Source organism: Anser anser (genome assembly GCF_964211835.1).
Source record: "Anser anser genome assembly, chromosome: 3".
NCBI lineage: Eukaryota > Metazoa > Chordata > Aves > Anseriformes > Anatidae > Anser > Anser anser.
Window position 1 is genome coordinate 105,237,099 of NC_139722.1, and position 25,520 is coordinate 105,262,618.

At 44.8% G+C, this 25,520-nt stretch overlaps 1 protein-coding gene across 6 annotated transcripts in view; it reads right to left on the reverse strand.

Annotated features, from left to right (window-relative positions):
- Positions 1-25,520, reverse strand: part of TOGARAM2 (TOG array regulator of axonemal microtubules 2) — a 60,059-nt gene that overhangs the window by 17,137 nt on the left and 17,402 nt on the right. For 2 of the 6 annotated variants that reach the window (XM_083827825.1, XM_083827820.1), the window contains 11 exons: positions 17,631-17,747; positions 15,665-15,799; positions 14,627-14,923; positions 13,946-14,166; positions 12,192-12,364; positions 10,942-10,988; positions 6,707-6,897; positions 5,691-5,841; positions 4,575-4,739; positions 2,469-2,610; positions 705-810 (listed from right to left, as the gene is read on the reverse strand). In XM_083827825.1, coding sequence (XP_083683951.1) covers positions 705-810; positions 2,469-2,610; positions 4,575-4,739; positions 5,691-5,841; positions 6,707-6,897; positions 10,942-10,988; positions 12,192-12,364; positions 13,946-14,166; positions 14,627-14,923; positions 15,665-15,799; positions 17,631-17,658 — 1,656 coding nt within the window. In that variant the 5' untranslated portion in view covers positions 17,659-17,747. Of the gene's footprint in view, positions 1-704; positions 811-2,468; positions 2,611-4,574; positions 4,740-5,690; positions 5,842-6,706; positions 6,898-10,941; positions 10,989-12,191; positions 12,365-13,945; positions 14,167-14,626; positions 14,924-15,664; positions 15,800-17,011; positions 17,138-17,630; positions 17,748-24,222; positions 24,650-25,520 lie in introns of those variants that run through there. The other 4 variants (XM_083827821.1, XM_083827822.1, XM_083827824.1 and 1 more) reach the window with 4 other exon arrangements.

A 25,520-nucleotide genomic window follows, 5' to 3' on the forward strand; every position in this document is an offset into this window, starting at 1 on the left:
TGCAAGCAAAGGAAAATTTAATATATTTGGCAGTCATGTACGAGAGTACAGAGTACAAGGCCACAAACAAATGCTGAGTTGGAAATTCTGTCACAAACATTTCCAAGGAGCTTAGATTGGGACTTTTCTGTGAACTTGATGATGAGGCAGCAATCCTGTGTTCAACTGCCCAGCACACACACAGCTGGGATGCTCCAAGTGTCCAGTGGCTGCAATGCAAAATTCAACCAGCACATAGAGGTAATGGATCAACGGGAAGGGCAAATTACCAAAAGGCAGACAGAAAGGAAGAAGAAGAGATCATCAGGCAACACAGGAAAATAAATACCTGTAGTCAATCACCAAGATGCTGAAAAAGAGGAAGTAGGAGGAAGCTGAGAGGCAAAAGCTGCAGCATTTAATTACAGCTTGGGCAGAGATTTGGTTTGTGGCAAATCACCTGATGAGTTCCTCACTTTCTGCATTTGTATATTGCATTATGACTCCTAGCTCAAAGATGAGAGACACAGATACCCTACATACCAGCAAATGTAGCTATATATACAAACAGATCACACAGATAGGTGACATAGTTATTAGAGGAATGCCATCTAAAAATAGTAATGAAGGCAGACACTGAGCACACATGTAAATGAACAAGTACATATCTACTCTATGCCCCATGCACAATGTATGTGGGACACAGTTAAAAACAATGTTCCTACCTCTTTGGTAACTGCCAAGGTAACATCATGAAGTCTACCAAGAAGGATTTCTGAGTGGCAGATAGCCAGGCGTCTGATGCTGAAGAGTCCTTTCCCCTTCAGCTGCCTGAAAGGCAATTACCAAAAATGATTGATTTTTCTCACCACCCAAAAATAAGGCAGCACCCCCTGAAATTACCGGGGTGTCAGCTCAAACAAAGGGAGGTGTTTCTCATACGGCACTAAACTAAATCATGGAACTTGCTGCCACTGGACGCTGTGGTGGTGAAAAGCATACATAAATCCAAAAGGCAAATAGATGGTTTCAGAGTGGATGGGTTAACTTCTGGCTATTAAATGAGACAGCATCCCTGAAAGCCCTGGCACACGAAGTCCCTGTGCCACTGCTTCCCAGAAACCTGGAGGCTGTGACATGTTTCTGTATCTTGCACCCTCCCTGGACCCTGGCCCTGCAACACAGTCCCATCTGGTGGTTACTGAGGGCATTTCCTCCCCCTCCCATCCACAGAGAGCAGTTCAGGTGTAAGAGTCTGCACTGCCACTCCGTAATTGAGTTTGTACCCTGCAATGCAGTCAGGAGAAAAAAGGGGGGGAGGGGGGGCAGAAAAAAAAAGAAAGCAGTTCATCCTAAAAGATTCCACAGCTGGGCAAGAGCGGCCAAAACGATGGATTTCCCAGAAAATCCCTGCTTAAAATGACACCCAAAGCAGCAACATTTTATTTAAAAAATCTGTCATAACTTTCTTTGTGAAGGACCTGAGCTGGATGAAGGCACATAGTGGAGTCACTGGTTCACTACAACAGCCTCCTCCCAGGGGGCACAGAGGGCTGTAGGGCAGGATGGGGAACCCATCCCCACCGAAGTCTCTGAGTGTAACCCGGTCTCCCCACACCTGCAGCAGCTCTCTGCACCTTACAGAGCACCTGTGCGATGCGGCAGAGAAGGGGGGGGGAGAGGCAAAGCAAAGCAACCATGCAAGGAGGTTGCTTTAAAAATTGAAAAGATTATTCATGGTTATCCTGGTGTGAACAGAGCCGTGGTGAGTGTACACAGACCCACAAATCAGAAAGATACCCGATATCACCTGAAATTCATAGTCTCCTCCTGTCTTCATCTAATTTCAAGATAAATTATGATTATCAACAAAACACATTTGGCCCATATTAAACAGCAAGGGGGAAAGTTTATTTCTAAAAGTGCAAGATTCCTAAAGGATTATTTTTTTCTTTTTCCTTTTCTTCTGCCATGAGCCCCTCAGGAGAAATGAGGGGCCAAGCAACTCTGCACTACTTCTCAGTCTGTTTTGCAGAAATAGGAACTCCCCGTAGGCACTGCTGGGTCAAAGGAAGGCTCCATCTGCTGCTGCTGCTGCCAGCAGCAGGACCAGAGATAACTCCTTATGCAGTCTCACCTCAGTCAGTATCCTGAGGCACCCAAATCTCTAAACTCAAGACTGCTCATGCCGTCAGCAGGCAAATTATCTTGTTCAGCAACCTCTCTTCCCCTAAGCTTTCATTTGCAGCTACGTGGAGCAGAAGGCAAAGCTAGAAGACAGCATGGACCTGTTGTGGCTGTAGCTCTGCTACAGACCAGGTCAAATAAGAGGATGACACCATATTACTGCACCACGATTACTTTGTAGTGGTTTCATGAGTTCTCTTTGGATATCTGGGCTGCCTAGGCCCAGAGATGCTAGAAGAAACTGTTTCTAACTTACCTTTGAACTGAGAGGGAGAAAAGGAGTGAAGAGAGAGGTTTCTTACCAGTCATTGCTGCTGAGCCATGTGAGCGCATCGAGCAGCCCCTGCTCCGGGTGAGAGAAGGGTCTGGTTTCCCAGGCGTCCCCACACTCAGGCTCCTCTCCCCACTCCAAGGAGCCCAGAGCAATGGCCGGCAGTGAGTTTGCTGTAGGGAGAGGGTCAGACGCAGGCAGTGCATACCCTTGGGCAAGGCACAGCACCACAGGCACAGTGCAGACTGCAAACCAAGCTCCTAGCCAAGATTACATATGAGCGCAAGCTGGCGTTGCCTTCAGAGACTTCTCTGCTGTCTGGCTCATTGCTTTCCCCACGCTGGGCCACCCCACGCTGGGCTCTAGCTCCTTCTGTAAACCTGAAATTTGCACACATGCAACCAGCTCCCAAATCCTTACAGGTACCACAGCCAGCTTGCAGATTTATAATGCTGTGGGGCTCACTGTCAGTGGGAGCCAGCACCACCCAGCAGGACTTGCAACACTAAGGGTAAGCTCCTGTAGGATTTTGCTCAGGCAAATCCCTAAGGAGCAACCACTGGGGAACTGTAGTATCTCACAGTACCTTACTCTCTAGATCTGGCAGTGCCTCAGGTTCCATTTATTTCAAGTATTCTAGACAGCTGGCAGCTGAGTATATATACAGTTTAACATACTTTTGGGAATGTAGAAGTTTATGGGGTTTGTTATGAATATTTTCTATTTCAGTGGTACCCACTTGGCTGTATTTCAAAGATGCTGAGGTGAAATTTATTTGTCATCAAATGTACTTGTTTGCAAACTGTGCAATGCCTAAGCTTTCTCTTATGGAAAAAATGCAATTTCCAGTCTAGATACTCATGACAAAAAGCCTTCCAAATGTGAATTGAGAATAAAAATATGTAAATATAAATGCAAATTGTTGGCAAACACGCTCTCTTGATGATAAATATGCAAGGTATAAGAAAATCTAGATGACAAATGCATTTGTTATAAAAACTATTTCAAAATTTTCATATCTTTCACTCAAAAGCTCATTTTGCAAAGTCTAGATGAAAACACCTGAATTGTCTGAAAGTATTGAGTATAAATATTGCAAGAGTCTAGATGAACTGATATGGACTTTATAAAGTTCTTAAATTACCTTGTATGTTCTACAAAATATGGAGGATGGAAGAACTGTAACATCAGCAGCACTTTTTACAAAAATGCTCAAATGGGCCTAACTTTGGATCTTACTGATATTAGCGATGTTACTGTATGAATACATAGAACTACATATATATATTCAATATGAATGGAGAGTCAGGTCCGGCTCATTCTGATCAATTTTGAAAATTAATAAGTAGCACCACTAGAAGATGCCATTTGAAGTTTCATTCCTAGCTCCCTTTTTCTTAACTCATAATCATAATACAACGTAGGCTACCCACAAAGTAGAAATGACAATCTCCATGTATTTGCCATCTGCTGTATATTTATTGCAGGTAGCAAGCAGCCTGGGAGCCCCAGGTAGCCTCTCCTGTATGTCACCTGCTACACACAGCCACAGTTGTTTGGGCAAGGTGACAGAAGAGGCACTGTTCATGCCCAGTTCGTGTTGCATGTGGTAGTATGCTAGAAGCTAGAAGCCTTTAAGCATTTTTAGGTGAAATAGCAGAATTGCACCAAGTTGCTAATTTCCATGCAGTGACAACCCCTGCTGCAATAGCAGAAAAGCTGGCTGGAGAGCCAGGTAGAAGCACAGAGGGCCAGAAGAGTGAGTGGCTACTTGGTCACAGTGCTACCCAGTGGGCACACCCTGCCAGAGTGCATCAGAGCTCAGCCCTACAGTTACAGCTGCCTCCCTGTTTAAGATACTGTCCTGACCCAGAACCAGAGTTATATTTTAGACAGTCAGTACAAGCTTACCACTTTACTTTACCACTGCTTTATTTAGCTAAACTTTCCAGTGGATCTGTAAGGACCAATTGCTCCAGTATCATCAAGCTGGAGCAGCTTCCAAGTGGGCCTGCTCTCGGTCCTGGACAGGACAGGATCTGGACCTGAGCTCCCATCTGTGTTTGGGGAAGGAGCAGTTTGTGTTCTTTGTGGGAGGGAAGAGGTGGCACAGGGGGCTGCAGCAGAGCGGGCTCACCTGAGGAATGGCGCAGGAAGCCACTGTCCTGGCTGATAACGGGGATGCTGGGCAAGGAAGGTCTGTTGACCCGCTTCCTCAGGGTGGTTCCAATGCTCGATCTGCATGCATTGCTTGTGCTAGAGGAAATGGGAACTGTCCCATTGATGTGTAGTAGGCCAAAGCCTGCAGAGACAGAAACACACCTTGTAAGTAGAATGCTGGACAGGGTGACTACAGGCTTAAAAATGTCTAGAAATTTTGCTGGAGTTGGGTAACATCATCTGTTGTTTTAAACAACTCCAAGCATAACATTTACATGCTAACCCGGGACTAATCAAAGAATATAGTGATGCTTTCCCGAAGAAACGAGGAAAACTCAGCACTGTCTTTCCTTTGTTTTCCTATTTCAGAGACTGGATAGGGAAGCTACATTTCTGGGGCTCCCACCTCAGCACTCCATACCACCATTTCTCAAAATAATAGCAAGAAAAAGAGCAGATAACCTTGTCTGATGCCCTTGGGTTGAGTGCTGACTTCTTCAGTTTGCTGCTGCAGCACTTGTGGTAGTGCATGCTGCAGGACAATCAGAGCCTGTCAGCTACAATTAAGTCAGTAAAGCTGTGAAGTCATGTGGGTAAAATGTGAGTGCTTGCTGAGGGCTCCGGCATGGCTCAGCAATGCAAGCTCCTCAGCAGGGAATGGTGGGGGCAGGATAATCATTTCCATCAAGCGAGAAAGATCTTCTTTTATCTTTTAATAGGAAATAGTTTAATTTCTGTTCTTCCAGGTTGCAGCTCAGTTAAAAAGCATTTTTTGGACTTACCAATTCACCTTTCCTATAACCTACTCTCAATTAGAGAGAGGCCAAATCCCAAATGTTATTTGCAAGAATTATCCAGTCTGCAAAACGTGGTAAGAGAAGGCAGGGGGAGGGGTGTTATTTGTGTTCTGTGACTGACTCACTAGGGGCTGCAGGCAAGAAACTCCATGCCTTTGTAATTTTCTTTGGAAAATAGAAATAAATTCCACTCAGATGCAAGCGTAACAGCCTTCCAGTTTGATTCCATATACATTTACAAAACAATATAAACACCGAAAAGTGAAAACAGGCTCACAATTATACCAACCACTTACCTTCTTCGGCCGTAATCCCAGGGTCACTGCTACACGTGGAGAGCTGCAACTTCTCTCTCTCTTTCTCCATCTCTCTTCGCAAAAGCTCCATCTCTCTCATTCGCTTCTGGCGCATTTTCTCCTGAGCTGACTTGGATATGGTAACATGGATCTGGTTGTAATAGAAATACATCAAGGGACATGAAGAACATACGTGACACCTCATCAGGAATACAGTTGTAGAGTGTCACGGTCTTTAATGCAGTTCCACAAACATCCCAATAGCTTCAAAACGATTCCTCATTTTCCTCATCTCAGCATACAATTATACCCAACGGTGTATAATGCTCCATTTCCATATCCTTCCACTGGTCCAAAATACCGTTTCTCAAGCTATGTCATGAAGACCTGCTCAAAGCAAGAGGGCCGTATCAGTGCTCAGAGAGAACAGACAGTTCAATTCCTACAGGCCATGGCAGGGCAGTAAAAGCCATCTGCAATAAGCAGCAATAAGAGGTAATTTGTCACTTCTTCATGCTCACAGCCAGTAATTGCAGCTGTTTCTCCCTTCTCTGTTTCTGAAGAACTCAGTTGCTCCTTAAGAATAGATGAGTCCAAAAGAGGAGTCATGAGGAAAAAAGTTTAAGAAACACTGGTCTTAACATATTAGAAAATGGAGAATAAGACAGCTGTGAGATACAGCAATGATACCAAGGAAAAGCTACTCTCCCATTTTGTTTTGCAGCCTTGCTTACACACAACATTATAATTTCTGCTTCCAAGCATACACTTCATGCATGTTCTCTGATTCATGACTTACTTGGCCATTCAGATCTGCCCTAAATCGTCCTTCATAAATAAAGAATGCTTCTGACTTAGCCTTAGCATCATCTCCCAGTGTCTTCTGCAACAGTGAAACTGGATTCCCCCTTCCACAACAGAGAAAGATTATGATATTCAGTGACATCTTGTCACTGAAGCAATCACTGACCAGTCACTGAAAAAGAAGCCTGCTCACCCCTACCCATAGTCCTTACCCTTCCATTGCTGTCTTTCCAGTCATCATCCCTCAGAAGGCGAGGGCTCGTGAGATGATCCATCTCCTTGGCCTGGCTGAGAGGCAGACCTGTTAATGTGGGTACAGGTTCATACAAATGTCCAGCAGACTTCACGCTACAGACAACGTGATGATGGGGAATAGGCAAGATGGGTTCCAGTGTCCGGAGTTCTGATGAGATACGAATACATTGTGCATGAGAATGGCAAATAACACATGGCCGCTCTAGATGGATGGAGTAATACTATATTGCTCTGGCAGCAGAAATGACATTTCTTGGTTTGCCATCAAACTCAGGTCTACTGAATGATAAAGGCCTCAGTCCTCAGCTCCTGGTAAGTAGACTCATAAAGTGGCTTGGGTTGGAAGGGACCTTAAAGATCATCCAGTTCCAACTCCCCTACCATGGGCAGAGATGCCACCCACTAGATCAGGTTGCCCAGGGCTCCATCCAACCTGGTCTTGAACACTTCCAGGGACAGGGAAGCCACAACATTTCTGGGCAACCTGTTCCAGTGCCTCACCACCCTCTGAGTGAAGAATTTCCTCCTAATATCTAATCTAAATCTTCCCTTATTTAGTTTAAAACATTTCCCTCTTATCCTATCATTATCTGACCTAGCAAAATGTTGCTCTCCATCTTTTTTACAAGTCCCCTTTAAGTACTGAATGACCCTAATGGGTCCACATCTTTGTTGTGCTGGCAACCCCAGACCTGGATGCAGTACTCCAGGTGGGGCCTCATGAGGGCAGAGTAGAGGGGGACAATCACTTCCCTTGCCCTGCTGGTCATGTCTCTTTTGATGCAGCCCTGGACGCAGTTGGCCTTCGGGGCTGCAAGTGCTCACTGCTGGTTCATGTCAAGCTTTTTGTCCACCAGAGCCCCCAAGTCCTCCTCTGCAGGGCTGCTCTCAATGAGTTCTTCTCCCAGCCTGTACTCATGTCTGGGATTGCCAGATCTGTTCTATGATCTTTCCAGGCACAGAGGTGAGGCTCACTAGTCTGTAGTTCATCGAGTCTTCCGTTCTACTCTTCTTAAAAATTGGAGTGCTATTTCCCTTTTTCCAGTCACCAGGGACTTCACCTGACTGTCAGGACTTTTCAAATATGATGGAGGGTGGATTTGCAGCTACAGTAGCCAGCTCCCTCAGGATCCAGAGATGCATGGCATCAGGCCCCATAGACTTGTACCGGTTCAGTGTCATCAGGTGGTCTCAAACCTGCTCTTTGCTTACAGTGGAAAGGACTTTGCCTCCTCAGCCACAGCCTAGAGGTTCAGGGACTCAAGAGACATGGGAAGCCTGACTGGCAGTGAAGTCTGAGACAGAGAACTTGTTGAGTACTTCAGACATCTCCATGACTGTTGTTACCAGTTCTCCCTTCTCATCCATCAGAGGGGGTGCATTCTCCTTGACCTTTCTTTTCTGACCAATGTATCTATAGATTTCCTTCCTGTTATTTTTTGCATCCTTTGCCAAGCTCAGTTCTATCCGTGCCTTGGCTTTCCTGATCTCATCCCTACACATTGACAGCATCCCTGTACTCTTCCCAGGCCACATGTCCCTGCGTCCACTGTCTGTGCATTTCTTTCTTACATCTCAGTTTGACCAGCAAGTCCTTGCTCAGCCATGCCAGTTTCCTGCCTTTCCCTGCTTGATTTCTTACACATGGGGATAGAGAGCTCTTGCACTCTAAGAAAAGCATCCTCAAAGAGTTGCTGGCTCTGATCAGTTTCTCTGTTCCTAACGACAGTGTCCCAGGGGATCTCATCCACTAGATCTTTAAATAGCTGGAATTTCACTCTTCTAAAGTTCAGGGTCCTGCCTTTGCTCTTTGCCAGCCAGGCCCATATTCCTTGAGATCACAAACTCAAACAGGGCATGAGTGGTCTCTGCAGCCCAGACTGCCTCCAGTCTTAACCCCTTTAATGAGTTCACACTGTTGAGCTCCAGGTCCAGTAATGCTTCTCTTCTGGTTGGTTTGTCTAACACCTGGACAAGGAAGTTCTCCTTGACACACTCCAGCAGTTCTCTGGATTGCTTACAGCCTGCTGTGTTGCTTTCCCAGCAGACATCCAGGTGGATGATATCCCAATCAGGATGAGAGCTTGCAAGCACAATGCTTCTTGTAGCTGAGACAGGAAGGCCTCAGCAACAGGCTCCCCTTAATCAGGCAGCCTGTAGTAGACCCCAGCCACAAGGTGTCCTTTATTAGACTGGTCCTCAACTTTTACCCACAAGCTCTCAGCCTGTCTGTGGCTGTTTCTCAGAGGCATCTCTTCACAATCTATCCTTTTCTTAAAATAGAGGGCTATACTACCACCCCTCCTTCCCTGCCTATTTCTTCTGAAAAGCTTGTAGCCCTCAATTCCAGTGTTCCAGCTGTGGAACTCGTCCCATTACATTTCTGTGATAGCAATCAGGTCATAGTTTTCTAATAGCACTGTGGTTTCCAGCTCCTCCTGCTTGTTTCCCATGCTGTGTGCATTAGTGTAGAGGCACTTCAGCTTGACTTTCAGGTGCATCAGTAGCTGTGTTGGATTGAGAAGAGAAATTAAGATTGCCCTTGCCCAAAAGTTTATCTGTTGCCATTTTGATTTTAGTAAGCATCCTCTTTTTCTCATTTTCTAAAATATCTCCTGTTTTTTGATTGATACCTCTACAAAGGCATGTAGCTATGTTTCCTCGACTTTGCTGGAATATTTTAAAGGGCATTGAAGAAAAGCTCAGGATTGCTAGAGTGTTACTAAAAATAGAATCATGTTCTCAAAGCTGCATTCATTCTCCCAAATGAGTTTCATTATAAATTGTAGCAGATCAACTCATTTTCTGGGCAGACTCACTAAGGGCTGGTTTTCTTAAAGGGAATAGAACAGTGCAGCTCATTCTGAAATACTCTTTAGCAGAGCTGTTAAAATGCAGAAAACTAAATGTTCCTTACAGGGCTTCATGAATGATAAAATCATGTGATAGATAGTCAAGTAGTAAAAAAAAAAAAAAAAAAAAAAACTTTTAAAATCAGGATTTTTTCCCCATTGAATGGTTAGGTCGATGAGAGAGAGTTTAATAGCATAGCTCATTTCTAGTCCAGAATGTATCCAGCAAAAATGTCACCTTACTTACTCAGCAATACTTCTCCCTAGTTGCATTCAGCATCCTGCTGCATGTCAGCAATAAAGTAATCATTGCTACAGCATATGCTCGTTATTTGGCAGAGTTAACACTGAGCTGAGAGACCAGTGGATCTCATCCCTTTTTCTGCATCAGCAAAATTATCTGTTAAACTCTTATCTCTCCCATCACTACAAACTCACAGATGGCAAAGAAATAGCAATGGTGTCATTGAGGTTTTCAACTTAAAAGTATTTGCTAACACAGATGCAACTGACACCCTATTTTGTCTTGCAGATTTTTTTATTGCTAGTCATAATGCAAGGGGAAAAAAAAAAAAAAACAGGCAACTCCTACCCCAACCTGAATCTGCAGAACTAACATTTGCAGATAGAGTAGGGGAATGTATTTGTAATAATAAACACAGCATATGTAGTTTAAGGTAAATTTGTTGCAAAATGGAAGCCTCAATTCATTACTCAGCATTTGGTTTAGACTTGTGCTTTAACAGGGTGGAAATCTCAGTTTAGACAATTGCTGCATAGGCTGGATCCTTTATTTTAATCTGTAAATGCAAAATGCACATGGACTCACTATCACTATTTCTCCCAATGTAAAAATACACAGTGTTCATGAATCTACTTCATATCTCAGGGGGTTTGGTTCAGGATCAGAAACTGTTCTGAGTGAAGGTTTCCTCCTCCAAGTATGGGAGGAATGAGTGGGAGCATTTCTCAGTTCATGTGAAATGCCTTGTTTTTCTCTAATCTTCGTATCATTAGAGAGTATGCAGGGGGGATTTAAAAAAAAAAAAAGGTAGAAAAGAACATGAGGAGGAAGAGTTGGGTGAATCTTTTCTTTTCCTGTTGTGTATTTCCAGGACCCCAAGGTACTCCTCCAGCTACTGCCATTCAAACCCTGTACTGGAGTTATTTCCATTGGATCATCAGAACACATCTCCCACTGACAGGGCTCTGGACTAGCCATCTGAGCACATCAAGGAATAGCAAAAAGTTACAGAATAGTTTTCAACATGACTTTCACAGTGCCACCCATGGGTCAGGATTCCAATATTCATTTTAGGACAGCCATGCCCTGTACTTACCCAGAGATTTAAGGGTCTTCTCTTCTGTTTTGCTGCCTGATCTTGGCCTTAAGAAAATCAAGGAGAAAAGAATATATGAGGAGATTAAAAAAGGAAGGGTGTAGCTTTAAATGAGGAAAAGTTTCTTAGCAAAGTCACCCTGATGAAGAAGGAAATGCTTCCCATAAAACCAGCAATATGCAAAGCTCATTAACTGCCATTAAACTTTCAGTTTGCGGAGTCATGCAGCTCTAGATGAAACTTCTAGCTCCAACTGAAGCACAAGAGTCAGATTCTTCAATTTGTGCCTTCAATATCCAATTCTGCTGTCTCCCTTTTGGAGCTAAGTTGCTCTCACTTTTACAGACATCCTTTCTGATTCAGCAAGAGATGTTAAATCAGTTTGCAGGAGCCTAACTTTGCCTGGTTGTGACTTAAACTGATGACAGTATCTTGTAACAGATGGCAATACCACTGCTTTATCCTCAGAGTAGTATTACACCTTTCTGCTCTCTCAAGAGGGAAAAGTTTTTTTTCCAACTGGCATATAAGTATAAGCAGATTGCATTTTAAAAGCCATGCTGAAGTTTTCTAATTGGAACTGTATTTCTGTGACTCCTTATTTAGTGTTACAACTAGGACAACTTAGACAGATTTCCCCATGCATATCCAAGAAAGTATCATTCCTCCAGTTACAGAACTGTAACTGTTATCTAGCACCTTGCTCCTTTGATCTTAAAACTGTATGTAAATATTACACACCTATAGGATTATACATCTATAAACAGAGATTTATTTGAGCTCTCATTCCACAGTGAAGATCCAGACACAGAAGATACAACCAACATTTACCAAAGTGCCATATGAATTTGGTAGGCAGCTATATAATAGCCAATATTCGCCCTAAAATATTCTTGCAGGTACGGATATTTGCAGTCAAAGTTCACGCACAAAACCAGACACTGGATTCAGCTCTATACAATACAGTTCCTAAATGGCGCCACAAGGAATACGGAGTGAATTTGGATCAGAGTCCAGCAGAGTATCTGCTTTTAAGGTCCTCTGAAGTCCTGCCTCCTCCTCCCCTCCCCACTCTTAATTTAAGAGTATGATGTTGGGTTTGACATCATGTTGGATCACCATAGATACACAACCTGGTGAATACACAGAAATTTGCATAAACATATTGGAGAGCTGACTGTGGAAAACAATCTCTTGAGATGAGACATGAGAGTTGAACTGCATACCAAGAGGCAGTCACCTTAGCTTACCTCATCTCCAGGGACTCTTGGGAAAACAACAGCTGAGAGCCTGGGAGAGGCACTGCAGCACTGCCAGGATCCCCATCAGATGGTCTTGCTGACCTCGGGATAGGGGGAATCAAAGCCACCCCCAGTGACTTCTTCCCATCCTCATCACTGCAATACAGGGGCTGCAGGGAAGCCTGGAAATGGGAAAGTACAGTGCTCAGCCTGAGCACGCAGCTTTCCTGCTCGATGCCACAAGCAGTTTAGCAGTACTCTTGCCTAATACTTGGGAAAGTAAGTCAAGCTGATGGAGTCACTTGGCCTGGAATGGGCAATGGAAAGTGAAGTGGTGAAGGAGGAACCATGTCCCACACTGTTGACAGCTCTCTTCCCTTGCTCACCTCTGTGGCAGCAGCCATACTACCACCTGGCATCTATCTGCTTGGCAGATGGGATGTTCTGGGATGCTGCTGCCTCTGCTAGCTTTTCCTATGGGATTGGAATGGGTTTAGGTCACTATCCCCTCGCTGTCCGAAGCCTCCTACCAGCCATTGCTGAATCCCAGCCAAGTCCTCACAAAGTCATTTTGCACCCTGTCAAAATCTGGTTTTCTCAAGCCCGTAATTTTTTCTACTGCTGCCCTTTCAGCAGTTCCCCATCAGTCTTTTGGCCCAGATGCTGATGTGCTTTCCAGATCTTTGGTGTTCTCCAGCTCCCACACAATTCATCGCTGCAGGTTCACTGGCGTTTATTAGGTTCAGCAGAGCTCTCTACCCCACTGCTCTCTGTAAGGTCTCTCTGCCTGCTGAATCACTTCACTTGGCAATGCCACCCTTTAGGTTCCCCACAGCATGGCTAGGAAGGGCAGTTGAGGGAGCAGAGCAGACACACACCTTTCCATAGTATCCCACCATTCTTTCCATAGCCAGAGTCAAATCAGGACCTGTTCGAACTCCAGTGAAACCAACCAAGTTAATGTCAGGGATACATATGGCCCTGCAGGGATGAAATAAAATGCACTAGCGTTCTGTTGGTTTTCCTGTTTACAAAAGCTGCCTTCTCCTGCACATCATGGAAAAATCAAAACAACTGCAACTCCCATCCCTCCTGCAAAACTAGCCATGTGGATGGGCTCTGTACTCCGTTCCCCCTGGCCTGAATTGCCAGTTCCCACCAATTAACCTTGGGCAGACCCATGGAAGGCGATGAAGCTGCACAGGGGCCACTGAACTCTAGAAATACTGTTAGAAGTGACTGTGCAGAAGGACATGGCTGTACCTGGGCCTCAAAGTTCAATTTGCATGATTGTCCACTCCAGCAAACATTTTTTTCCGTCTAGACCAGACAGAGCTGGTATAAAAAGACACCAATACACTGGCATGTCTGCAACAGTAACAGCCATGTACACAGCACAGATGGTTCACAGATACTTGTATTTTACTGTGGAAGGATATGCTTGGCCAGATTAAACACATATGGTTGCTCTGTGTGGTTGCTGGTGTTTTTCTTTGTCATAAAACACAACAGGAGATCTTAGAGAGCACAGAAACTATTTGAAGAAGTATTCTCTTATTCATATACACTGGAGACATAAAGCCTGCTATATGCACACTGCAAAGACAGATGAAAATGCAACATCCGGCTGAGTTCTTCCTTGGCTCAGCTGCTACCCTGGGCTCACACCATGGGGAAAAGATCTCAGAGGTCTGCCTACAAGAATCAACTGAAAACTCACCATATATGATTTGGCTTGTTTTCTTTACTTTACACCCTTTTACCTCTGACATCAATTCCTTGTGGTTCCCTTCACTGCCGCCACAGCCTGTGCCATTCTCCTCATGCTCCTGCTCCTTGTTGCTTGTCCAGCTGGGCTCTGGGGAAGGAAGTCTATTCTGGATGGGAGGCATGGGCCTGGAGGTTGCCAGGAGCCTCTGGGAAGCTGACCTGGAAACTGCTGGCTTCAGAGTAATCCCCTTGGAGTCACTGCCGTCAGTCATGCCTACAAAGTGGACGCAAAGTGTAAGAGAAGCAGAACTTCAAGCACAAAGCATCTGAAACTAGGTATTGCATTTGAAAGATTTATTGGAAATTTGTAAATAACTGCACAGTGTTCATGCTGGCAGCCACTTGAAGTAGGCCAGTGGACAACACCTATGCATTTCCACAGAGCCACCCGAGGAACACCCTGCTCCTCTGGGCTCCCATCAAGACAGCAGGGAGCCCACAGACCTGTGTTTACTTGGAATAAGTCACCTGCACATACACACAGCCACTCCTGTCCCTGTGCCACAGCAGTACACCCCTACAAGCAACAGGAGGGCTACACAGGGGACAGAGCAAGGAAGGTTATTGCAGGGGGGCATATTCAGCAGGTATCTCTTCACTGAGAATGTGTGCTAACTCTCTAGCCTGGGACAGACCCTGCCTCCTGCAGAAGAGTGTGCAGGCTCCAGTCTTACCTCTCTGTGGTGTTAACAAGCCCTCAGACATCCTTCTCTTCTTCAGCTTGTCCTTGATCTGAGTAGTTTCCAGGGCAGCACTGCTCACCTCCCTCTCTTGGGGGTCCTGTGTCAAGGCTGGGTGAGGAAAATGGGAGAGAACTCCTCCAGCCCCAGCACTGAGGTCATGCACAGTAGCCTTGCTGTCTCTGTCCTCCAGGGAAGAGACGGCCCTTGGTTGTGGAGGTTCCCCATCTCCATCCTCTAAAGAAGGCTGCTGCTTCTTCATCTGGGTTGTTAACATAGACTGAAGGGAAGCTGAAAATCAGACAAAAAAAGAAGTGAGTTAGTTAACCTCACTGTTTAACAATCAACCCACCTAAGGAGTAAGGCATTCAAGGTTTGTTGTTGTTGTTTTAATAATTCAGAAGATCATTTTGTTATTTTTCATAAAACTAGCATCAGTTTAATTATTATGAACAGCATTGAGCTAGCAAGCCAGGAGAGAGAGGCCAAAGGCCCTGCTAATAAGAGGGGGAAAAAGATTTCCATTTCAGGCCTTGGCTTCAGTCAATACTACCAGTAAAGACCTTCATGGTACTACCAGTATTTCTGCAAAGCAGAAAGACATCTTAGCAAGCAGGCAAACCTTATCAGTGCTTCTGCAGCACCACCCTGTCCTCAACATGAGATCTGATGGGCAAGCAGCGAAAGCACTTGGAATTTACCTGTGGTGAGACCACACACTGATAGCAAGGATAGATACAGAACTCGTATCTCATTACAGTGCCCAATTAATAACTAGTCAGGCCACAGTCCCTGCCATGGTGGGCAATTCGGCTACCGCAGGTGAAGTATAAAGCATAATGTACTAATGATAAAGAGATGTGATGCCAAGCACACTGCTGGAGGAGGGCAGGATCATCTGCATCTCTCTGTCTGCCACCTACTCTGACACAGAGCCAACATGAGGACTGACCTTCAAGGACCGTTTCTCCCTGATATCAGGATTTCTCTTGGGCTGAGGCCATCATGTATTCAACCCCCTTCCATCCTCACCTTCTTCTTCAGTGGTCCATCTGCTGCCACAAAGGTGCAAGTTTGAATCAATGCTTCCACCTCGCAGAGCTCTGCATCTGGGTTTATCTTTTGTGATGCTCCCACAGTAAACAGCAACTGGGGCATGGTACTTAGCTTTAAAATAAAGACAGTACAAATGACACAAATTTGCAGCTTTTGAAAAGGAGTAGGAAAAAAAAAAAAAGATATCCACTTTCTGTATCGGACTAACACATCAGTATTAACCTACAGTCCTGACCTCAAAGGCCTTGGTATCTTTACGCCATGCTGTCTAGTGAGGCACTTACATTCCAGCATTTTGACGGCTGAATGCTCTGCAAAATTACATGTGTTTTACTAGTTGCCTGTCCAAGACTATGGAATTTCTTCATGTCCTTTCAAAGGGTAGACAACCTGCATAGGTCTCTAGAATTTGGAAATTCTAATTTGCATCTAATAATAACCATAGTATCATAGAATCATTTAAGTTGGAAAAGATCTCCAAGATCATCAAGTCCAACAACTAACCTAGCAGTGCCAAGTCTAACACTAAACCATGTCCCTAAGCACCACATCTACATGTCTTTTGAATACCTCCAAGTAGTAGTAATAATAATAATAATAATAATCTAATAAGTAGATGGTTTCCAAAACTGGTTCAAAAGTCTTTTGTTTTCATTAAATCCCAATCAGCTTTGTTGGTTGTTTCTATTTCCATGCACAACAAAGAAATCACTAGGAAACAAACAATCACCAAATGTTATACCTAAGAGAAAGTTTGGACTCTGCACTAGCTATTCCCAATATTCAGTGGGATTATTTGGTTACTGTATCTGTAGGATGCAAGTTGTCTATCCAAACATTCTCCTTTGTTCTGTTTCACTGTTACAGGAGTTTATTCCCTGCTTTCCTTACTGCAGAGGCACGCTCCCAGACCCCAACAGAACCATGGCCTGGCTTAGAAAAAAATTTTGATCTTAGTTATTCCTGAAAATTCAAAGTCACATACAGCATGTTTCCCTGTCCTTTATCCTGGCCAGTATCTTTTCCATTACCCAGCCTCCAAGGCCAAGCTCTCACTCCTAAAGAACGAGAGAAAATGCAGGCTCTCATTCTTACAGAATTACTCTTGCCAGCAGAGCCAGCACCTCTATGGCTGCGTGATCAGTGCTTTGAATGCAGCTTTTGTACATGCTCTGCCTCCCTGAGCCAAGCAGCATTCCTGGGATCACGCATCTCTGCTCTGGGCAAACACCCTCTGGGCAAAGGCTGCAGGAACAGGATTGCAACAAGGCCTGGCTGCAGTGCTAAAGGTGAAGGGGTCTCCGATCTGCTGCAGCCCTTTACCTGCTGCAAAATTATCTTCTGTTGCCATGGGGTGATGATGGGCTCTGTCAAGATGAGAGGCTACTTGTGCTGCCCGTTGCTGGGCCTGATGCAGCTGCCGGTGGGTTCCCTTGCAGCATCAGGAGCCTGCATGGAAAAATAACGCCGCTAATGCAGGTGACAGCAATAGGTCCCTGGCATTGCCCTGGCCACAAGGTTCATGGGTGGAACATAGTAGTAGAAACTGCTCAAGCCGGGTGGTGTTAAAATACCATAAAAATCCAATCAAGCTATGCATGTTCCACATTTTACAGAAATATGTCCAGAAAGTCCAAATGTTGAAGGAAAACTGTTGGCTTGCATAACAGGGGAAGTGTAGCTCCACCCCAGCAGCTGCTGTCTCCATGGCTGGATGGGCACAACAGCCAAGACAAGTTTCTTACTGCACTCACTGCTCTTGGACCTGGCATAGCACACTGGAGCTGGTCCCACAGAACTTATCTCTGCTGCTGCAGCAGGAGCATAATTGCACATGTCTGATAACAAGGAACTGTAGTGTTAAATTTGATATGCACCAATAACAACCAAGAACAAAAAAAAATGAGGTGTGGAATAGTTCCCCTTTTTAATACAAGCATACCTGCACTTAAGGTGGGGTGCCTGGCCATCAATACTGCAGACTGGTTTGTAACCCCGGTCTGGCTTGATAAATGAAAGCTGTCTCTGTCACTTTCCACCAATGTGCAGGACTTTTTTTCTGTAGAAAAGGGAAGATAAGCTTTTATGATACATTCATGTGTAATTCTGAAGCACAACTCAAGCCACGAGCCAAATACTTCTAAATCTGCCACCTGCTGGGAAAGGAAAGAGAAAAGCAGTTGAAACAACTGCTATTGTAGCTAAATAGTCTGCATTTTTAGTGTTGCTGAACCATCTATAGCTCTTATGGCACCTCAGAAAGCCTGAGCCTATAATATGACGTATTTAGGGATGCCAGCTATGCAGAAACTGTCTGCCATGCTCCCACCAGTGAATGCACAGCCCACAGGACTAGTAGGACAGTGAAATGGTGTGAAGGATATACAAGGGTAAAAAAAAAAAAGGTTTATGCTTAGCCTTCCAGTTTAGTGCTTTAACAAAACATGACTTTTTCAGCTTCAGCCCCTGTGGTCTATTACTTTACTGGTTTGGTTGCTTTCACTTCAAAACTCTGGATATTTCTTTTCATCTTCTGACAGAGGCTTCAGTCACCATACAAAGCTTTGATTTCTTTTAATGTATTGGCCTAAGAGGGTTTTTTGCAAAGCATACTTCAGGATAAGAGGTCAGTATGGTAAGTCAACACTAAAATTCCTATAAATGTCAGTGGGAACAGAAGGATGCAAACGTGAATTGCTTTTGAAAAGCCACTCATAGGTGCCTATAAAGCTCTGCAAAAAGAATGACTATCACATGGTAGCTAAGTGCAGCCAAAAGGATCAATCACATACAGTTAAACTGTTACTGAAGGAGAAGAAAAAGCAGGTACCTATTAATGTGTTCTGTGAGCTTAAAACAAATAAAGAACGCCTGTGCAAGGAGTTTAGGCACCCTACTATCAATCAAGCTTACAATCAGGTAAAATGGTGTCCTCAAGCAAATTACAGTAGAACATGTTCATACTGCAGCAATGCCCTATAGCTCCACCCCCTGGCACAAAGATTTAACCCTTCTCAAAAGTTGTCAAAGGCTCCATTTGGAATAAAGCAAGTGATTTCAGATAGGCTGGAGTTAGCTCAGGCAGTTAACCCACTTCTGGCTTTAACCCTTTTTTGTTAGTCTATATAAATTCAAAGAGACAGCTTAAAGTCAAGACATGAATGCTTAGAGGGTTTTTAGAGCCTAATTCCCACTGTTTTCAGTGAAAGTCAGGCACTAAATATCACTAAAATACAAATGTAGGTCTAGTTGAGAGTGTGTACATTAAAACAAGGAATGAGAGGTATCATTGCGAGTGGGACTAGGGCTTAAAACAGAGATTAAGGCATAATTTCTTTGGTCTTGTTGCATAGGATAAATATCCAAGAAATACGCCACTGGCACTTTTGGCTGGTTAAAATTATCACCTCCTAAATGAAGCTGAGCATGCCCTGTTGCTTAAGATATTAAAAATGTTCAAGAGGAAGCAGTAAGTACCAGAAATGAGTGCTAGGACAGAAGGCTACCTCTGCCACTGACTGTAATGCAACTGACTTTACACAAGGCCAGTCTCTCCATGCCTCAGTTTTATACTTCTGCCAGGCTGTCCTAGTATGCCACAAAGCATAATTAGGAAGGCTATTACTTATGGCATCTCCGTGGCCCCAAAGGTATAATTGTCTCAATTCAGGGCCGAGTTCCTAATTCAGGCCAACTACATGGTATAGAAAACCCCAAATGTACATCTATGTAGGATCACCCCTTTCTCTTAAGAGAAGAAAAAGGACAGAAGATTGCACTGAGACTGGAATGGTAATGGGAAGAAATTTTCCTGTAGTCTATAGGAAGCGTTGGGTGTGCAGGATTCATCTTCTCCTGCCACTGCTCAGAGAAGCACAAAATGAGTTGGTGCCATTCCCTGTCCAGAGGAGAACAGTGCAAATGGTAAATGGTTCCCTGCTTTGTGGGGAAAAAAAAAAAAAAAAAAAGAAAGGTTAGAAAATGGCTTTCTGAAGAAGAAAAAAAAAAAGGAACACAACTGCCTATGAACAGCTCCAGGCCCTGGTGATGTTTCATTAGACAGTAACTGCACGTCTTGTCATTCTGATGGGCTAATCCGAAGGAAACATCCTCCGGGATGTTCAGCTTCTCTGGCTCATTAGCACCCAGTAAATGAAAACAGAGGTTATTTAATACCATCGTTACTGTCTGCCCCAACTAACAAGCTATTTCTCTGGTGGCTTCCCAGTGCAACAAATACACAGTATCGCTACGTGAAACATGTCAATGCCAACACCAACAACCCTACAGAGCCCATCAGGATTGGAGCTGATGGAGGCTGTACCCAATATTTCAACAGCTGGAGGCTGATTGTGAGGACGCAATGAAACTGATGACAGGATGTTTTTTATTATTTTTTTTTGCCATTGGATTTCAGCTTATAGGACCCTAATGCAGCTGTAGCATGAAGTTTTCACAGAGTAGAAAGTCATTGACCAGTTGAACTGAGCATTTCCCCCAGGCGTGTAGGAGAATGACAAGGCAGAACCCTGAGCTACAGATTGCACCTCCTCCTCCACTCCTTTAAGTTCTTGGTATCTAAACCACTTGAGCTAGACGTAGAGCTCACAAGAAGTGCTCCCATCTCTTTCACCACAATGATCCAATCGTTAGCGTTTGAGATTACACATTCAAAATCTGCTTTCTTTTACCATTGTATTTACTGATTTGAGGATTTTTTGAATCAGTAAACTTGCTTCCTCAAACATTGACTGCGCATGGCAAGAAACACAGACAAAGGAAATCACGTTAAAAATTCCACATGCAACCCACGTGATGCTCTTTTTATGAGTTCTGTCCTCGTCTCTTATTTGAAAGACCTTAAAGTTCAATGCCTCTATGAAAAGCTCCTGCAGTGGCTGCTTCTCAGAAGAACAGGGCTGCTCAGCCATGAAACAAGAGTTACCACATGCAGCAGCTCACCCAGGGCAGCAAACCAAGAGCTAGGAATAAACACATCTGAATGCCAAACCTCATCAGCCCCTTCAAAAAGGGGTCGAACAAACCCTCATTACAGCTCTAATGATGTGTTGTGCTGGACACCGCAGCTATTTGAGTACTGTACACAAGTGCACACGGAGCGCTGTGACGGTCCCCGTTGGAGCTGTGGCCAAGGGCATTCATTCCCCAGTGGCAGGTGATCGATCGCTCTGTGGGCTCCTGCAGCTGCTGGGCACAGTGGGACAACGAGGAGCCAAGTACACTGACGCACTTTTACTTTGAGCATAACCCTGCCTTGACCAAAAGCACTGAAAGGGTTCTTTCTCCTCCTGTGGGTGCCCCTTGAACAGAACTCTGGACCTGCAAGGTCCTGAGCCCACACAGGGGTTTGCAGAACACCTCACGGAGAGGGGTCCCCACCATCATGGGCCTCCAGGTACTAATGCTGTATGAACATAACTCAGCTGATAGCAGTACAGCTGTGGGGGCTAGCACCAGAAAAAATACACGACGGTCGGCTGCTGCTTCTCCTTCCAAGAGGAGGACTTGACAGGGCACATAGGATTTCTTCCACGAAGGACTCTGTGAAAGGCTCTACATGCCCGGTGTTCAAGTTTTGGGTACAGAAGTCATGATCATCACTTTGATTGAACTCAAAGCAAATCCAACCAATGTCCCACGTCTCAAAACATTAATACAGTGGTTTGTCAGCTTACATGCTCCCTGGGAGCTTTGCATTAGTTTCTTGTGACAGTATTTTCCTTAGAAATATCAGGCTTGTCTCCTCAGTTCCTTCCCCTCAGCTGCCCCAAGGAGAGAGTTCTCCTACCCTGTGCTCCTGTGTGAAGGGCTTCTACAATACAGAATCACAGAATCATTAAGGTTAGAAAGGATCTCCAAGGTCAACTAGTCCAACCATCCCCCTACCACCAATACTACCCACTAAACCATGTCCGTAAGCGCCACATCTAACCTTTCCTTAAACACCCCCAGGCCCGTAGTTTTCTCCTGGTGAGGCCTCACATACTGTCCCACGCATCTTTCACAAAGGCACAAAACAACTACTAGTACTCTGACTATAGCAGGTTTTCACAGACACCTGCAAAAATCCAAGATAACTCTGAGTGAGCATCCTAAGGGCTCTGTGTTGCTCCTGTGTAATCACCAGACAAGGAAATTCTCAGTGATCTGCAGCAATTTCATTGAGCTGCATCATGGAATCTGAGTTATGTATTGAAATTTTTCATTATGGGCAACAAGCGTTGGGAGAACAAAGTGCAGGGCTGACATGCAAAAGCAGGAGCACATCCTCTAATGAGATGAGATTAATTGCCCGTTTTATTACTCTTATATCTATTCTGCTTAGTCCTGGTGCTGTTCTTAGTGTAGTATGAACTTTGAAATACAACAGTTCCCAGCTCAGAATTTATTCTCTAGTCCTTTCAGCATCTGTCTGTCTTGTTCAGGACCTAAGTCCACCACTCAAGCGTCAATGAATTTTTTTTAAGCTTCCATTCACCTAAGCTATCAGATATCACCTAACCCCATGGACATTTAAATACCCAGAGAGGCCAAGCCTCCACGTGCTGATGCCTGCTAAACATTGCTGCTGTCTCGCCTCTGAGCTGCTGCTCAGAGCCCAACACCATTCTGCCCAGAGGAGCCAACCTGCAGGCAAGGCAGATAAATGCCTATTTTCTAGTACCTATCAGCTGGCAGCCTCTGCCCTGGCTGAGCTGGAGGCCACCAAGAGGTAAAGGAGTAATAGGATGGCCTTTATCCATCCTATACTGCAGCATAAAGGGATGCAGTACATACAGGGATGTGGACAAAAAAGAGCTGCCAGGTATGAGCATGCAACACAGTAGAGATGGCTGACCAAACCCTGCAATAGTCTGGCTTAATGATCTGACAGAAAACACCGCGTATCCCAGGCACCACCACTTCTGAGGTCTGAAAGTGAACAAAGCTGAAGAACAGCATGAAAACTGTGCCGGAGCAGTACCAGCTCTGCTGCCAATTCACTGCCTGGCCTGCAGCGAAACATAAATCTTAAGGCCAGAGCATATAAACTTGACCTCTGCACGCCACAGATTTTGAATAAGTCAACTTTAGTTTATTATAGGTCAGTATCTCCAACTGAAAAATGAGAATGATGCTTGGAAGCTTTGCAAAGCTCTCAGAGATCCTGGGGGTGACAAATACTACGCAAATGTGAGTGTGGTTACTGTTGTCATTATGGCAGTGGTTCCTGCAGCAGAGCCCCAGCTTGCTGAACTGAGAGGCATGAGGGAACATAGATATTACCAGAAAGAAAGGAGAGGAAAAAAAAAAAAAAAAAAGCAAAGATTCTCTCCAGAGAGAGAGAGAAGCAGAGGGAGAAAGTAACCTGCAAACACCTGTGATAATCAGCAGACAGTTCTTGAATCTCAATCCTTCAGAGAGTTTGGTTTGTCCTCCCTCTGCAGCTGTGGCAGGCTGGCATCTCCACACACCAAGAAGAATTCAAAATGGATTTGACTGTGGATCTTCCCTCCTCATTCTCCTACATCACTTCCAGATACATTTTTCAGAGATTTGTACTTCTTATAATAAACCTCTCTGAAAACAGTCTATCCTGAAGGCAAGGTTGCTTGTCAGAGTGATATTGCTTTGGGACCAGGCACTTATGTACCAGGGAGCCTGCAAGCTCACAAAGATTCTCTTTACTTGGAATAAAAAACAATTCTACTTTTCCCCCACATCATTTGGAGTGGGGTGCCAAGGTTAAACTTAGCGAAACACAGCAATTTAAACCACTGTCAAAAGCAGACTTGATTACCATCCTGCAGGGATGAACAGGCTCATGGTGGAGCCACGTAACCCTGACCTAAACCTCAGCAGCGGCTGATTCAGAAAGTTGGTTTGATTTAGATCTTCTTTGGTTCTACCTGGAAAACAACAGCACGAGCCAGAAAAAGACCCAAAGTGCAGTTTTTGCTTTTTGACCCAGTCAGAGCAAGGTGAGTGCAAGCAGGAGCTGAGCAGGGACTTGTCCTTTTCCCTGTGCACAGCAGCAAAGGGACCCCGGGAGGCCAAGGGCAGTGACTGAGCTGAGGTGGGAGCTCTTGCTCTGCTCCCATGGTGTGCCAGAGAAAATCCCCAGGTGCTCAGCATCTCCTGCCTGTCCTTACCTCCTCTCCTTCATCTGTCACCCCACTTCTGCTACACCTCTCAGGGGTGTCTGTCCTTTAAATGACACACAAAATCTGGCACACAGCTGGAGTCACCCAGCAGAAACTTCCCTTGTGCTGTTGTAATGTTTCCTAAAACAATGTTTTGAAAAAAAAAAGAAAGAAAGAAAAGTAAAAGAAAATAAAAATAATAAAAGAAAAATAAAAAATAAATGCAAGTCTTTCTTGCAGAGCTTATTGCCTTCTGGGAAAGACACTTGCACCAAGCAACCTCCACCAGAGCCCAGTAACAGCAGCCCCCCTGCACAGCTCCTGCCAGCCCCAGTGGAGCACCGCCTTGCTGAAAAAGCAGCAGCGCCCAAGACAGGGCTGTTCACCAACCTCCTTCACAAGCACGCGTGTCCTTCACTTCGGAAACCTAGCTCCATGCTGTTAAGCCTGTAATCCCCCGTGAGGTGAAAGCCCTCCCGCAGGTCGAGTCCCACGAGGAAACGAGGACTTCTTGTGCTCCTGAACCTGTATTTGCCAAGCTGAAAGCAGGGACAGCCATTTGGCAAGCCAGCCCCCTCTCCAGGACAGCAGGCTCCCCCGTCCAGGTGTACAGCTCCACCAGCAACCAGTGTCACATACCAGAAATAAACAAGGCTGCATAGCAACCGCTCCTCTGAAGAAATCTTGAGCGTGAGATGCGAGGAGTATCTCCTGCCTGCAGGGCTGGCAGCCAGCTCCTTGGACACTGCAGCGGGGAGCTCAGCAGCACCCGAGCCTTCAGGCAGGGACAACCTCTGAGATGCAGCGTGCTCCGAGTCCCCCCCCCACCCAACTGCTGCATGAGAATCATCCTTAAAGCTTTGCTCAGTGCCCAAACAAATAGCACAGCGTGCACCTGATGGAAACTTTTAAAAGGAAGGGGAAGTTTCCCACACCCTTTTCTGCAGGATAAAGTATTTGACAGCTTCCTGCCACGGTAAATTGCTTGGATAGATGACATGAGCTTGGAACCCCTCTCGTTTAGACTGGTGTAAATCCACACTAGTCCTACGGAAAGCATCCTACCTGGGCAAGATTAGCAAAAGAGGAGTTCTAATTCCTTCAGACTGGCGCTCTCTCATGCAGCATGGCCACACTTACTGCAATCTCCACTAACTGCTACCGAACAGTTTTCCATCACCACCATTGAAATACTTCAAACCCCTCTGCTGTGCATAAGTATGTAGAGCAGAAGCTATTTTTCAAATGGAAAATAATGATTTTTTCAACATTTCCATGGCTAGTTTTGAAATCTTCCATAACAAAGTCACTGCTGGCTGTTGTTTGTTTTTTTTTAAAGACAAAAACAAAAATAGAGAGAAATTTTGAGCAAATGTTCAATGCTATTCTCTGTTAACACTTATTGTTAACAACTTGTTAATAACAAGTTCTTGGACAACTCCTCAGTCTGTCTATACAACAACTTGAATGGAGTGTGTCCACAAGATATGACGAAAGAAATTCTCCAAGCTTTGATTCATGAGCTCTTGTGCCCAATCTGCAAGCAAACAGGGAAAGAGAAAGAGTTTTTTAGCTGGAAAAATGTGCAGTAATTCAGCTCTTAGAGGAAAACAAACAAAACCGAATATCTGCAAGAGTTAGCAATCATTTGTCAATAGTACAGGCAGCATACCCACCCTGTTGTGATT